This window comes from Emys orbicularis, chromosome 14 (assembly GCF_028017835.1).
Source record: "Emys orbicularis isolate rEmyOrb1 chromosome 14, rEmyOrb1.hap1, whole genome shotgun sequence".
NCBI classification, from domain to species: Eukaryota; Metazoa; Chordata; order Testudines; family Emydidae; genus Emys; species Emys orbicularis.
This window is the reverse complement of record NC_088696.1, coordinates 24,923,549-24,939,801: the sequence shown is the minus strand read 5'-3', so window position 1 is coordinate 24,939,801 and position 16,253 is coordinate 24,923,549. Positions and strand designations below refer to the sequence as shown.

General features: G+C 45.2%; 1 protein-coding gene across 1 annotated transcript; it reads right to left on the bottom strand.

Annotated features, from left to right (window-relative positions):
• Window positions 1-2,330: 2,330 nt before the first annotated feature.
• Window positions 2,331-16,198, bottom strand: ORC6 (origin recognition complex subunit 6). Its single transcript, XM_065416666.1, has 7 exons — window positions 16,105-16,198; window positions 10,879-11,008; window positions 9,829-9,992; window positions 6,691-6,780; window positions 5,186-5,298; window positions 4,015-4,089; window positions 2,331-3,030 (listed from the first exon to the last, which is right to left on the bottom strand). Exons 1-7 carry the CDS (start codon window positions 16,179-16,181, stop codon window positions 2,903-2,905), a joined length of 777 nt encoding a protein of 258 aa, XP_065272738.1. The 5' UTR covers window positions 16,182-16,198; the 3' UTR covers window positions 2,331-2,902.
• Window positions 16,199-16,253: the final 55 nt, after the last annotated feature.

Sequence of the window (16,253 nt, the reverse complement as noted above, 5' to 3'; positions counted from 1 at the left end):
TGTGGGAGGGAGCTCAGATCTAGGGGCAGGGGGGGAGGGGATGCTTACCTCGGGGTATGGGAGGGTCCCCGGCGCCCACTGGCATGGCCCTGCAGTCCTAGGCAGAGGGGCCAAGGGGCTTTGCGAGCTGTCCATGCTCACAGGCCCCGCCTCCGCTGCGCCCATTGGCCGGGAACTGCGCAGCCAGTGCTTGTGGTGGAAGCAATGCGTGGAGCCCCCTGGCCTCTCCACTGCCTAGGAGCTGCAGGACACGCAGAGCAGGGTAGGGAGCCCCTGCCAGCCTCGCCAACTCCCCCCCACCCCAGCACCATCGGGGTCCCGAGCCACCTCCCTCAGCACCCACGGCACCCCCAGACCACCGCCCCACACAAGCACCTGCAGCCCCCAGCCCAAGTTTTAATTAGGGGTATATAGTAAAAGTCATGGACAGGTCACAGGCAGTGAATTTTTGTTTACTGCCCGTGACCTGTCTGACTTTTACTAAAAATACCCGTGACTAAAACGTAGCCTTATTCATGATATATGTTTTAGGCTGACTGCAGGCTGCACACTGTTCCTTGATGTTTAGTTTTTTCAGTTGCCTACTTTAGGCTCAGACCTTAATTCTTAACATGAAAGTCCCTTCAGAATATCCATCCTGCAGATGGTAGCGGGCCAGGCTTTCACAACTCCCCTCCCCCCCAACCTCTCTGCAGAACTCTTTCAATTTATTAAAAAAAAAACAAAACCCAGCAGTTTCTATAGAACCCTTTTGGTTTCATCCTTATTACATCAGAGAGGACTTTTGTACCACAGCCCCGTACAAATGAAGCAGTGGATTAAAAGAGATTTAGGGTGATAGTCTGGCCCCTTTCCATAGCCATGGCCCTAAAAGTCCCAATTCCCAGCTTTGGGAGGACTCCCCTGGTGCAGGCCAAAAGCTCCCCCAGGAACCTGCTTCACAAGTGTCAATGTACTGGCGGGGTGGGGCTGTAGCCCTCCCCCTACTGCCATTCCTGGCAGGCAGTGGGAATGAGGGTGCCATACCTCAGACGGTGCACAAGGCTCTTTTAATTATGCTGGGGGCCCAGAGCAGCCTTGTAGTGGGATGACCCAAAGGTGGCTTAACGCAGGATTACCTACCCTGCCTCTGTAAATTCCATGCTTTGGCTCTGAAGGGCGAGATTCTGCGCCGGATCTCTACTCGTTAACCTTGGAGATGGGCCTCTCACTTTAATTTCATATATGCATTATATTGTAACAGGCTAGTCGTGTCCTTTATACCAGGGCACGGTGTGGAAATATGGGGTGCAGAGAGGAGACAAACATAGGAGTTCACTTTATTGTACTAATTTCCACAGCTCTGTTACAATGGCTACTTCAACCTGAGTGCAGAACCACACCTATCAGTCAGTGACAGCAGAGGAATGCCCAACCCCCTGAGGTGTATTAGCATCCCAGCACTATAGTCTTCTCAGCATGTTCACGAAATGAAGTTTTGTACAAACCCTGACATTCTGCGCTTCCTGAGGGCAACTACAGTGATTCCAGCCCCACAAGTGTAGAGAGCGCAGCCTTGGAACCTGTTCCTGCTTGGTGCAGCACTCCCATGGAAGGTGTCATCACGACATCCACACAAATGGACAGGAAGTATGATTACTATCTTTATGCAGATGAGTTTATTCAGTTAGCTTCCTCAGATGAGACCCAGGTTTGTACTTTTACTGCAGAAAAGTAGTCTTCACAATTTTTCCATAAACCTCATTTTCAATGTAAATAGATAATGATCTTGTTTCCAACAGTGGAGGCACACAGTTGTGAAAATCCCACTGTATTTTAGCCCAATGAATAGGAAATGTTCTGGCTTACCTGAAAGAGTCCTTTCTTTGAGAAACAGTCCAGTCAGATCCAATTCACCCTGGAGACAAACAGATCACCCAGAGCAGAGATGGAAAGTGACATCCAAAGATTCAGGTTTATTCTGTTAGAAGTTAACCCCAGGCTCTGCCATAGGATAAACTTGTGCTTTCTTGTCAAAGTATAGTTAATCAGGCTGGCTGTGGAAGTAGTCTCAAGTGGAGGCAACGTCAGAGGATGGGGCATTCTCCTGCTGCCACTGACTGGCAGATTTGATTCTGTTCCCAAGCTGCAAGCAGACTGAAGTACCTCTTATCACATATTCTGTAGACCTTATTACTGGACGTAAAGAAACATTTTAAGTAAGTACAGAAAGTTTCTTTAAACCCATTTAGATTTTGATCCTGATGGTATTTATACAATAAAAGTGATAAGAGGTCACCGAAGCAACCCTAGGACCATATGCAAGTTCTTAAACTAAAGATCCAGATATAGGAAAAAGAATCTTTATTGCTCTCTAAAAACATTTAGGTCCCACATACACAGTAGAAAATTTATTTAATCAGATATTATGGCTATAAAAAAGTTTTAACAGTCTGAATTCCTCAGTTTTGTTTCGCCGATGACACAAGTGGTTTCCTCATGGATGGACCTTTCCATAGACCTTAGTAACCATGACTGAAGCTTCAGTTCGGAACACAAGAGTGTGCAACCTTCTCAGAGGTTACTTAATACTGCACCATTATTTGGCCTGTTTGTTGCTTAAAAGTAGTAAGGCTACTCCATGTCCTAGAGCTGAGGTCTGCACTGGTCCGAGGGGAAGGCATCACAGGGTCAACTTTCAAACTTGGGCCAACTGTGTAGTAATAGTGTGTCACCATAATGCTGGTCCCACTTAGTAAAATGAGAGGCTTTAACAATTTAAAATCTTGCCAGTCAAATAAATAAGAATGGCTGGTTACCATCCATAAATTCACATGCTACCAAGTTGCACTAGTGTGAAGGGGGATTTAAAATTACAAACCAGAGGTAGTGACATTGCTTGGTGGCACTCCAGAGACTGAAGTCAGACATTGGCCCCTTTTGCCTTAGCAGCATTTTCCAGGATTCTCTTTTTCCATTCTTCATAATCTTGTTTTGCTTCGGTTTCACTTTTCTGCCGCTTGCGAGGGGTCTCAACTTCATCTTCATGATCTACCGGGGGGGAGGGAGGGAGACAAGAACAAAACTTTCAGGAAACGCTCTCTATCATTTATAATATTTTGCCTAAAGAGTGCCTAATACCGAGTCTCAGACCCCTGGAATGTACACATACCAGTCTATTTCATGCACACAAAGACTACCATCAAATATTTAAAAGAAAATAATAATCAAGCTGTAGTTTTGTTTAACACTATGATCTTCACTTATTTATCTTTTTGTTTGAGAGGAAAAGGCTACCCTAGTTCCACTAGACTTGCTCTACAAAAACGTAATGGTGCTTCCACTAGGCCAGCGATGCCCAAACTTTTCCTCTTGTGCCCCCCCCGCCCGTAATGGAATCTGTCCGCACCATAGGCGCTGACTCCATGGGTACTCCAGGGTTGGAGTACCCACAGAAAAAAAATTAATAGGTGCTTAGCACCCACCAGCAGCCAGCTTCCCCCCTCCACTGCCAGCGCCTCCCATTAGCTGGCGACCCTGTGGATTGACCCCCCCCCCCCAAACCTCCCCCTCCCGCCCGCCGCAATCAGCTGTTTCACAGCGTGCAGGAGGCACGGAGTGGGAGGAGCGGGGAAGGGGCAGAACTGGGTGGGAAGAGCTGGAGTGGGGGCTTGGAAGAAGGGGTGAGGTGGGGGCAGGCCTAGGGTGGAGTGGGGATGGGGAAGAGGTGGGGCGCGCTTAGGGGAAGAGGGTGGGTGAAGGTGGGGCCTGGGGTGGAGCTGAGTGTTGAGCACCCCTGGGGCCCGGAGAAAGCTGGTGCCTGTGGTCCGTGTCCCCCCCTCCATTGCTGCAGAGGGGTTGTGCCCCACTGCACTAGACTCTCTTAGCGTTTCCAACATCTGGCCATATGGAAGGGAGTGGGTTGTTGAGAACAGCCTCAAGACATACTGAGCTATAACAAAGTTATCTAGCTAAAGCATTATTAGGCAACAGCAGAAGATCAAAGCTTAATTTCACAATTAAGAGACAACTTACTCTCTTCCTTTTCAATGCATTCAAGCAAGGTCTTCTGGCTTTGGGTTGGCTGAGGAGTCAGTGAAGCACAGTCTCCTTTTAAAGAAGAGAAAGCTGCTTTTATTTATTTAATTTTGGACAGTCATTGGGGTACTAGGGCACCTAATGATTCACATTCATGCTTTACTTAGGGACCCCCCCCCCCACACACACACACTTCCCTCTACCTTGCTGATATCTCTGGCAGGACTCTCTCTTGCTTCTCATTTCTCCACCACCTCAATTAATGTATTTCTACTACAGTAGCACCTGCAATGTGCTGGGTGCAAGCCACACACACAAGAACAGTGTCTTCCCTGGCAAACTTCCCAGCTGAAGATGGCAGCAACAATCCCCGTTTCAGCAATGGGCTAATTTCTTGTAGGAGCAGCAACAGATGTGGGCCTTGAAGGGGTTTTCAAGGAGGAGAGAGCAATTGCTTTATGGATAAGTTCAGGTGGGACATTCTCTGCATGATGAGCATTATGGTAGGAGATGCAATGACAGGGGATGGGGGCTGAGGATGCCAATGGTGGAATACGAGGAAAAAGTGCACAAATCGTGATGGGGCAGAGTTGTACAAGGAAGGTGAGGACATTGACTTGGTGACTGGAGAAGGACGAGACGGAGGGATTCTAACAGGGGCTCCGTGACACGTATGGAAGATGATCTTGGCAGCTGCACTGTACGAAATGGAGTGGGACTACAGGAGAGTCAGTCAGAGGTGGCAGCTGCACTACTAAAGGCAGAAGAAGGGCAGGACCTAGAAGAGGGTTTTAGCTGTGTGGCGGTAAAGAAAAGGCCAGAACTTGACATATTGCAGAGGAAGAGCCGTAAGTTTTGTATTGCTCCCATGTGTGGGGCAAGCACAAGGGAGGAGTCAGAGATAGTTCCTGTGTTATGTGAGTTAGATGACAGACTGACATGACATCCCTGAGGAACGAGACAGGCAGTGATCAGAAAGTGGACTGAACGAGACAAATTAGGAGTGGACAGATAGGCTGGCACAAAAAGAACAGTTGAAATTATAGGAGCAAAGGAGATCGCCCTCAGAAAGGGTGCAGAGAGAGAAGGATGTTGCTCTGTGGGACCCAACAGCATGGCTACATCACCTGCGTTCCAGAACATGAGACTGCAAGTGCTGAACACTTACTGCTGATCTGCTGGCCAATTGTCTCCAGCTGGCTGCAGAGCCGATCGAATATTGCCTTCTTCACCCCAGAGGTATCCACCATTTTCTTCTTATCCACTTTTAGTTTCAAGCACCTAAAATAGGAAGTTAGTTTATTTTCTGAAGGAAGCAACATTCAGACATACATAACTCAGGTCGATCAATGCATTTATAGGCAGCGCTGCCTTGGAGAATAAGCAGAAGGCTGGGGCCTGGAATTCCAGAATTCATATCCAACTCGGCTACTGACTCACTTTGTGACCTTGCTCAAGAGACTTCCTTCCTGCCTCAGTTTCTCCGTCTGTAAAAAAGGAGATGAGCCATACCCATCTGCCTTACAGGGAAGCTGTGATGATCAATTAATCCTAACAGCATGTAACCATTTGGAACAGGAAGTGAAAAATTTCACACCTTGTTGAAATCACAAGGGGAAATTTAAATAGAAAGAAAGTAGTTCTACAAATTGTAATTTGGCCAGGACAGTAAACAATCCTACTCCTGCAATGAGCCAAATGGGACTTTCACCCCAGTAGACAGGTGCTCATTTTTAAAGCTCATCTAATGAACTGTACAGCACCCCTAAAGCCAGACTGGTTCATAAGATTTCTAACATGTATAACTCTTAGCTTGGGGGAAGATTCATGTACAGTAAAAGTCCATGTGGGTTTTCCTGAGTCATTGTCTGCTGGACACTAACTTGCAGGCTGTTACAGCTCTCTCTTTAGAGGGCTCCATGTCTCAAAGGCAAGATTGCCTGCGGGGTGTGGGAGGCAGAGAAACAGATGACTATTTGGAGCGTGTCAGTCTTTAGCCTTTCTGCAATGGCTCCCAATTTGAATGCAAGACATCATCTCATTACCACTGCACATTCCACAGACATCTTTGTCTGCTATATGACCAACTCAAATACACTCTAGTACATCTTGGCAAACAGAAACAATCTTCCCACCAAATGCAAGATATTAACTAGTAAGATTCTTATGTTGGTTTGGGAGAAAGGTTTGATGGAAGGTCAAACACACCCAACAGATGATCTTCAGATGACTCTCACACTATAGAATCATCCATCCATAATACTTTAAGTACCAGTGGCAATATTTATAAAATCATGTGATTTGCCTTTGGGCTACTAGACTAAGTGTTTGATTTAATGTTTTCTTTCTCCAAGGCAAAACACAATCGAGTTCTAGGCTGAATACTTCACTGCAAGGAAGACATTAGCCTCAGCAGGCTGTCAAGACTATCTGGGGTTCTGAGAGTAGTGCTACAAGATACATTTAACCACCTAACGGTCCTTTAGGATATTAAGGAATTCTGGAGCCTGGAGCAGCTGTTTGCACTGTAACAGCTATTTCACACTTGTGAAATCTTTCATTATCATGTACAGCATGCCTGAGTTGGGGGGAAATCCAAGAATGTGATTTTGTGCTCTCGCTGTTAGAATAATGGGGAATCTCACCCAGCATGTAATTGTATGAAGAGCATACCTGCAGGCTGTGAACAATGCCGCTGTTGTGAACAAGGGTTTTGATAAATCAAGATCCATCTGCTGCATTTCAGAGAGACTGGATTCATACCTAAAAGAGAGCAACATTGTTTATTACACAGCCAGTTTGCTTCTAAACAAAGCTTGTGAAGTTGATTACTTTGGAGTTGAACAAAGACCTGGTACAAGATTGCTTGGTTCTTTGTCTCAGCCAGGCACAAGCATTTTCTACTCCTGCCTGAGAACAGAAGAAAGAGGCAAAGACGGGAAAGGGATGGCAGCACATCCTGAGATAGGGGGTGGAGGTGTGATATTTATTTTAGATCAAGATATCAGGCAGAGGGGACAAAGTGGAGTCAGCACAGTCTCTATTCTACCTACTCACCACACTCAATGGAACCTAGTACTTAACATCTATAAATTATCTCTAAAAAATGTGATAAGCCACTTTGAATTCAATTCATCCCAGTGCAGAGGGTCTGCCCATAGCTCTTTTAACCATTTAATCCCCAGTAACCTCTTGATATAGGGTTTAAGCATGGCAGAAGGCTTTGTGAGCCCTCAGCACAGAGGTGAATTTCATTCTCTGAGTATTATGAAACAGCCAACAGACCATTTATTTCAATCTATAGTTGTCAGACTGACAGGTGTACTGTTTATACAAGGAAACATCTATAGGTAAGTTTCAATAGCCTTAATCTTTAAATATGATGCAGCCATGAAGAGTGTCAGCTACATAAGTGAAGACTGTTCTTTGCAGCCCAGGATTCATAGCTTCTAAGGCCCAAAGGGATCAGTATGATCATCTAGTCTGATCTCCTGTTACGCAGCCTATAAAACTTCCCCAAAATAATTCCTAGAGCAGATCTTTTAGGAAAACATCCAATCTGATTTAAAAGTTGCTATGATAAATTGTGTAGATCGTTAATTATCTCAGTTAAAAAATTATGCCTTATTTCCAGACTAAATTTGTTTAGCTTCAACTTCCAGCCTCTGGATTATGCTATGTCAGTGGTTCTCAAATTTTTGTACTGATGACTCCTTTCACATAGCAAGCCTCTGAGTGTGACTCCCCCGCTTATAAATTAAAAACACTTTTTAATATATTAACACCATTATAAATGCTGGATGCAAAGCGGGGCTTGGGGTGAGGGCTGACAGCTCGCAACCCCCTATGTAATAACCTCGCCACCCCCTGAGGGGTCCCGACCCCCAGTTTGAGAACCCCTGTCCTATGTCTTTCTCTGCTAGATGGATGAGCTCATTATTAAATATTTGTTCCCCATGTAGGTGCTAATAGACTGTCATCAAGACAACCCTTAACCTTCTTCTGTTAAGCTAAGTAGATTGAGTTCCTTGTGCAGGTCACTAGAAGGCAGGTTTTCTAATCTTTACTCATTCTTGTGGCCCTTCCTTGAACTCTCTCCAAGTTTTCAACATCTTTCTTGAATTGTGGGCACTAGAACTGGACAGTAGCATCTATACCACTGCCAAATACAGAAGTAAAATATCCTCTCTATTCGTACTTGACATTCCCATTTAAGCATCCAAGGACTGAATTAGCCCTTTTGGCCACAGTGTCACACTGGGAGCTCAGGTTCAGCTGATTATCCACCACAACCCCCCTGTCTTTTTCAGCATCACTACTTCCCAGGATACAGTCCCCATCATGTATGTATGGCCTACTTTGTTCCTAGATGTCTACATTTACATTTAGCCTTATTAAAATGCATAATGTGCTTGCATCCTGTTTACCAAGCGATCCAGATTGCTCTGTATTGCTGACCTGTCCACTTCCTTAACATTACCTCAATTTGTGTCATCTCATCTGCATACTTTATCAGTGATGATTTTGTTTTCTTCCAGGCCATTAATAAAAATGTTAAATAGCATAGAGTGAAGAACAGATCCCTGTGGGACCCACTAAAAACACACCTACTCAATGATGTTTCCCTGTTTACAATTACATTTTGAAACCTATCAGTTAGCCAGCTTTTAATCCATTTAAAGTGTGACATGTTAATTATGCATTGTTCTCAGTTTTTTTTAAACAAAATGGTGTGTGGTCCAATCAGTGGACCAAATTTGGTGATGAATCCTTGTCACATGCCACCATTGGTGGCCAAGAATTTGGTCTGCTAGTCGAATCGTTAGCTTCCCTGGCCTGGGCCAGGCACTGATGGGGAGTGCGACATGAACACTGATCCATGCTCCCTTTGTCATACCATATGATAAAACTTTCTATTCCACTAGTATCTTAGGAAGATGTTAAACGTTGGCATGTTGCGCATATGGTAAGAAGAAGATATGACTACATCATCTGTTTCCCCCCCAAATACAGACCAAATATTTATTGAATGCTTCTGCCTTTTCTGCATTATTATTGATAATTCTACCATTTCCATTTAGCAATGAACTAATCCCACTGTCAGAATTCTTTTTGTTCCTACTTGAAAACCTCCCCTTCTTATGGCCTTTAAGTCTGCTGGCCATAGATGTCTCCTTATGTCCCTTTGCTTCCTTGACCAATTTTCTACAGTTCTATCTTCTGATTGATAGCCATTATTACTGGCTTCCCCTTTCTTCCATTTGTTGCTGTTGTTTTTTATAATTTCCAGTTAAAAATTGCTTTTGTTAAAGCGGATATTACACAGAGGAGAGGGTTTTATGTGAAAGGACTCTCAACTTTGTGAAGTTTTCTTATTCAACAGTTTTTATCAAGAAAATGTAGGATTCATGTTGGAATGGATACATTTCTCTAGACATGTGGTTTCTTTCATATTTGTATATATCTCCTGGAACTGCAAGGTTGACTGAGAAAGGGCTACAGGAAGGGTTAAATGAGAGGAAGTGTGGGGCTGTGGATAGGAAATTGGACTGGGAGTCAGGAGTCCTGCAGTCTATTCCCAAATGGTCTACATTTTTCAAACATGGGTTCCTAAATAAGTGGTCTAATTTTCAGAGGTGCTGACCACTCAACATTCCCTGAAGTCAATGGGAGCTGCAGGTGCTCAGTACCTCTGAAAAATCAGACTTTTCATACTTAAAGAGCAGTCTTATTTAAAAACAAAGAAAGCATTTCCATTTCTTAATAGAAATGGATAATAAAATGATGGCCATAAAAGGTTATGTGCCCTACCTTTGTAATATTTTTGAAGCGGTGTTCACTGCCTCGGTGCAGCAGAACTGTACAGCCAAATCTCGGATTCCCAGATTGGAGTTCAAACCTAGCAAACACTCAAAAGACTTCATACAGCTCTGGTAAGTCCTCTTGTTCAAACCGGAGAGTTTAACTAAGTAGCTCTTTGAAAAACAAAACAAAACCTTATGTGTGAGCAGAATTTCCCTTCTGGAACTTAACCCATCTAAATAGAATAGGTTAATCAATCCATCTTCTATTTTTGTTTTGAATAGTTTTGTTGTTGTTTGCTCATTGTTTGGTTAGATCTGTTATACACGTGAGGCTGCCCTATGAAGAGGAAAAAATACACAATGGCAAAGGAACAACACACGTTTCAATGCAGAGTTACCTTCAGATAGTTACACTGGTGCTGCAGTTTGGAAAATGATTTGGCCCTTTTAACTGCCTTTTAGAGAGCTAAGACACCAGGATCATTTGTATGAAGGGTCAGTGCTACTCATGGGAATCTAGGCAATGGAAACCTCTCCCATGTATGGAGGAGGAATCTACAAAAGATTATATGGACAATCAGCTATGTCTTCTGTCTCTTTTTGGGGGGGGGGGTGATGGTGGGGACAATTGTCTTGCCTGGCAGTCCTGCAAACAGGCATCCACAGGCTTGCAGGAGGCAGAGGGACATACATAAAGCCATTGCTTCCTTTTGGTAGCTTTAAGAGCCCCCTTGCATCACTTCTCACAATAAAGGGGCACGCTGGCTTACTGTTTACCACCCTTCAGGAACCCTCAGTCAGGGGTAGTAGAAGTCAATTCACACCAGAATGTAATGGAGACTCTAGTCTCCAATTCTCCATTGTTAACCTCTGATGAAAACTGGAATAGCACTGGATTGTTGGAAGGACCCAATTGCAGACTGGTCCATAATGTGAGGAAATGGGAATTTACTAGTCTTTCCTTGCTGCCTCATCATATACACTAAACAGTACAAGTTTTATTGGAGTTGGTAAGCATTAGGAAGAACAAAGAACCATGTCACATATTGTATCCTACTTTGTCCACTGGGTGTTGCATATAGCCAGCTGCTAGGTCCAGGCACATCACCGCATTGCTTGTTGCTGTCATCTGAGCCAATAAGCCTGTGCACTTCAGCTGGGACAGTCGCAGATATTCTTCTGCTTTTCTGTAAAATATCCCCACGTGAGCACACACACAAAATGCCATTCGTTAATACCACTGAGGTTACAGATTGGTGGCATTTACATCTGCAAGAATTCAAACACACATACCCAGGACTGGCTGCTTTAAATCAAGATAAAAGAAGATTAAGATAAATGGGAGATCAGTGAAATATGTCTGGAAGCACTGGCAGGCTGGTTTGCATAACTGTGTATGCACTGTAGCGTGTTGTAGCCTACCGAAATGTCAGTCAAATATTAGTTAAAAGGAATTCAAAGTAATTTTGAATAGTGTTAAAAGTAATTTGACCCTTTCCCTGGATTAGGCACTGGAGAGAAGTTAAGAGATTAGATTTAGTTATAGGTCTTAGTGATGTTCAAATGTTACAGGGGAATGCACATATATATTTATTTTGATTTAACTATAATAACCATTACACACAGGCAGAACACTGAGCACCCTCGTGATAATTAAGCTTATAGTAAAAACTCATCTTTATTCTAACTCTACCAGCTGGCGTAATCTAAGGAAGACAACCTTTCGTTTCAGGCAAGGGGGTAGGGTGGAGGGGGCGGAACAGACTAGTCTAGAAGTAACTAAATCTGTTATAATTCACACCTCTAGTTATTTCAGGGCCAGTCTATGCATGAACTATCTCATTTCAAATTAAATTAAATTTAAGGTGCAAATTAAAACCAATTTAATTATTTCAGTTCAAGGCTGTGAGTAGGCCAGTGATAAGAGACTAGTCATCCCTATAAGAGATTTTAAAAAGGCAGCAGAGTTAAAGTGGATAATGGGAAGAATCATTTAGGCCAAGGGCCTTCTCTATGCTTTTCTGCAGCAAGGTGTCCCGCCATTGCTATTGCTATTATAGGTGAGGCTTAGCAGTGGCAGGAATCCTAGCATAGATCTGCTTGCAAGTGTTTTAACTGATGTGGTCTCAATACTGCAACAGGCTTGCCACAAGCATACTCCTTCCTGCCCTCACACGGAGCCCTGCCACAATGGATTGATTTAAATCACACATTTTTAAATCATATTTGTATTTGTACTTTAGTTATTTTCCTAAAGAAAGTTGATTCTCATTGGTTGGTAACCATTAAAACATGTTGATTTGCAACTAAATACAGCCTTCACGTTAAATTTGGTACTTCTTTTTGCTAACCAGGAGGATTCACTATATCTATACACATTTATTTAAGCAATTATATAGCTTAACTTTTATTTAATTTACATTTATTCAGGTTCTTAATTTTTACATTTATTATGTTAGAAAATGATGCATTTCTTATTTACTAGGTGATATATTTTTACTTGTGATTGTGTCAAGTTCTATTTGGATGGAAATTCAAAACAATTAAATATTCACAAAACCAGCATTTTAAATGTTTTTATTAAATAAAACTACCTTAAATGTTCAGGACACCAGACATTTTTTTTAATCAAAACTGTTTTGCATTGAAAACTTATTTATTAAACAAAGGAAGAATTATCTGAAGTTAATTAATTAAATTGATTGTTTCCGGTCACTATGTCCTTCAAGATTTTAGAACTAGAAGATCTGATCCTCCCACCTTGTTTTTATTCATAGATTGGAAAAGAAAACAAGCTTTTCTAATTCCCAATTGGTTTCTTAACTTTCAATGAACTCATCATTGAACTGAACTAGTTCAATAAACTGAAATGAAGAAAACAGAGACTACTGCTGTCAAAAGTTGGTTTAGAACTTCAATAAACTCCCATTCCACGTGCTTAGCCAGTGACTTCCATCAGTATGACTTTCTTTAAAACTTGGTAGCAAACATTCTCCCACCGGTATCTAGCTGGGTCTTGCCTACATGCTCAGGGTCTAACTGATCGCCACATTTGGGGTCAGGAAGGAATTTTCCCCCAGGGTCAGATTGGCAGAGACCCTGGGGTTTTTTTTTTGCCTTTCTCTGCTGCATGGGGCATGGGTCACTTGCAGGTTTAAACTAGTGTAAATGGTGGATTCTCTGTAACATGATTTGAGGACTGCAGTACCTCAGCCAGAGGCTAGTGGTCTCTTATATGAGTGGATGGATGAGGTTTTCATAGAGTTCAAAGAGTTCAGAGTTCAGAGAATATCAGGGTTGGAAGGGACCTCAGGAGATCATCTAGTCCAACCCCCTGCTCAAAGCAGTTTTGTGGCTGTTTAAGTGTAGACATATCCTAAATTGTGTTTATCATCACAGTAGCCAGGGCCATCCCTAGGGGGGTGCGGGGCCCAGGACAAATCAGCATAGGCACGGGAACTAGGGGTGTGGAGGGTGCTGTGGGTGCTGCAGAACCCCCAGGATCCCGGCTGCTGGCCCCACGCGCTGGGGGCTCAGCTGGGGGTGGGGCGGGGGTGGACAGGGGTAAGGGGGCTGGCTTTCAGCACCCCCACTATTAAAAATGTTCCAGCTCCACTGCAAATCAGCCCCCCCCCCAGGCTTGGGGGCCCCGCTCTGCATCGGCGGCTGGGCCGGCAGGATGGATCCGGCCAGGTGCCGGGCCGCCTGCTGCTGCTGGCAGTTGCCGGCGCCTACCGCGGAGATATTGTTGGCCATATTACCACGGCGGTTCAGGGCTCCGGCCGGGGGTGGGGAACTCACTGCACCGGGTCTTCCGGGGCCAACTGTGCCAGCCAATCGCACCAGCCTGCAGGGCCCCCCGAAGCGTGTGGCCTGGAGTGGTAACCCCGATTCGCCCTACCCAAGGTACGGCTCTAACAGTAGCATACTTCCTCCTCATTCTTACACATTCTGAACAGTGAGATATTTTAAATTTCAACATTGTTAATTAGTTATTAGTATCTGAGTTAGCACCCACTGAAATAAATAGGGCAGTTGACACATCAGAGCTATAAATGTCAGGCTCCCTACAAACTCAGTCAGACGACATTATTTATGTTAAGTATCAAAGGGATAGCTGTGTTAGTCTGGATCTGGATGCATGCATCCGAAGAAGTGGGTATTCACCCACGAAAGCTCATGCTCCAATACGTCTATTAGTCTATAACAGGGGTCTCAAAGATGCGGCCCGGGGGTCGTATGCGGCCCGCGGAGCTCTTCCCTGCGGCCTGCCAAGCTCCCCATGCCCACCCCCCCAGTTACTTCCGGTCACAGCCAAACTCCCTTCACCCCCCCCCCCCGAGTTATTTTATGTGGCAGCTAAGCTCCCTGCTCCCCAATGTTTGGGGCCGGGTCTCTCCCCCGGCCCCGCCTGCCGCCCCCACGCACCTCCCCCGAGTGTCCCCCGGCCTCACCTCTGCACCCCCTCCTAACTCCAAACTCCATCCCAGAGCCTGCACCCCCACCCCCTGCCCCAGCCCGGAGCCTTCACCCAGCACCCAAACTCCCTCCCAGAGCCTTAGGCAGGTGGGGGTGGAGTTTGGGGGGGCAGGTTCTGGGCACCACCAAAATTTCTACAAACCTGCCACCCCTGGAAGAGGCAGAGCAGTGGTGGAGTGGTGGTGCAGCCCAGTGCAGTGGGGGGTCTTTAACAGAAGTAAATCTAACTAAGTGCATGTTTTGTCCTTTGAATGAGGTGCATTACTGAGTGTATATATTTTATTAAAACCGCTTGGAAATGACTTGTTGTAGGAGCAGCAGTGATCTGTATGCTGTGTATAATGCTTAGCACTTTCCAGGAGGGAGGGGGGAGGAGCACGCTCGGGGGGAAGGGGAGAAGGGAGGGGGAGAAGAGACGGGGCAGGGGCGGGACCTCATGGAAGGGGTGGAGTGGGGGCGGGGCCAGGCCAGCGAGGGGGCGGGGGGTCAGTGATGCGGCCCTCGGGCCAATGCACTAGTCCTCATGTGGCCCTTGTGGTCATTTGAGTTTGAGACCCCTGGTCTATAAGGTGCCACAGGACTCTTTGCTGCATTATTTATGTTGTACACCGTATAGTTACATCCAGGTTATGGTTTTTTTGCAACCATAACAGCAAAGAACTAGGACTTCTTTACATGGGGAAATTGACCAGAATAGCTTCCTGTGTGGACACACTACTCCAGAATAATTGGTGCACTTTGAGAACACTAATTAATATGGAATAAAGTGACGTATCCAGGAATAGCGTCTCTGCACAAGGAGCTTTCTGGGAATGGCCTAGAGAATAGGGCCCTGGACTGGGACTGGATTCGATCTGGATTCTATTCCAGTTTAGCCTCTCTGTGCACATGTGTAAATTACGCTGCTTTAGTTCCTCCATCTGTAAAATGGAGATATTGATCTTTATAAAGTGCTTTGAGATCTACTAATGAAAAGTGCTATTTAAAAGTTAGGTATTAAAGTTGGGCTTGGAAGGATTACATTTTTATTGGTAAACATTGATTTCACTCAGGGTGGATAAAAAACAATGTTTTTCTTTTTTCTAAGTAAAAACCCACTCTCATTTCACACATACAAACTGACGCAACAAATTTCCATCAACAATCAAAATTTACAGATGGCATATGAAAAATGCTGCTTGAGTACTTAAGTTTGATTTAATGACATTTACTGTGTATATTTTGACACCTGATGCTGACAATTTGTGTTTCAATGGTTACCAAGCTTTAACTTTTTGCATCAACTTCTACTGCCATTAAGTGATTGTCTGACCCCAGCATAATTTCCTACAACTGTGAAAATTTAAATAATCTAAAACAAGATTAAAACCCCACAATTTTGTGCAACTGAGACAATCTAAATTGACAAAAACAAACAAAAAAGACGCGTATAAATAAAACTGCGATTGCTGAAGCGATAAATACAAATCGAATCCTGCCACGCCTAATTACAATGTAAACGCGCCGGGCGATCATCCCCGCTATTATTTAACAGCAAAGAGATGCTCGCACGGCTCCCGTCGGTCCCAAGGTGCGTCCCGTCACACAGGGATCCTGCCACCCATCATCCCCACCCCGCCACCTCCGGGGCGCAGCGCTAACCCACCCCTCGCACCCAGGGCAGGAGACGACTGGGGGCGGCGGGATCCGGGCCCCTGGAACATGGGCCCCGAGCCCCCACTCCCGCCTAGGACAGCAGGCGGCTCCCGGGGGCGGGTCCCCTGGCCGGGCACTGGGGGAGCGTGTCCGGCGCCCCGCCCGCTACCTGAGCACTCCGGGCGCAGCGATGCCCAGCTTGGGCGCCAGCCGCTGGATCACTCCGGGCTCCTCCATGGGCCGCATCCCCGCGCGCCACAGCTGGCCCCGCCCCTTCCGCCCGCTTGCTCCTGTCCTCAGTGCGTGACGTGAGCTACT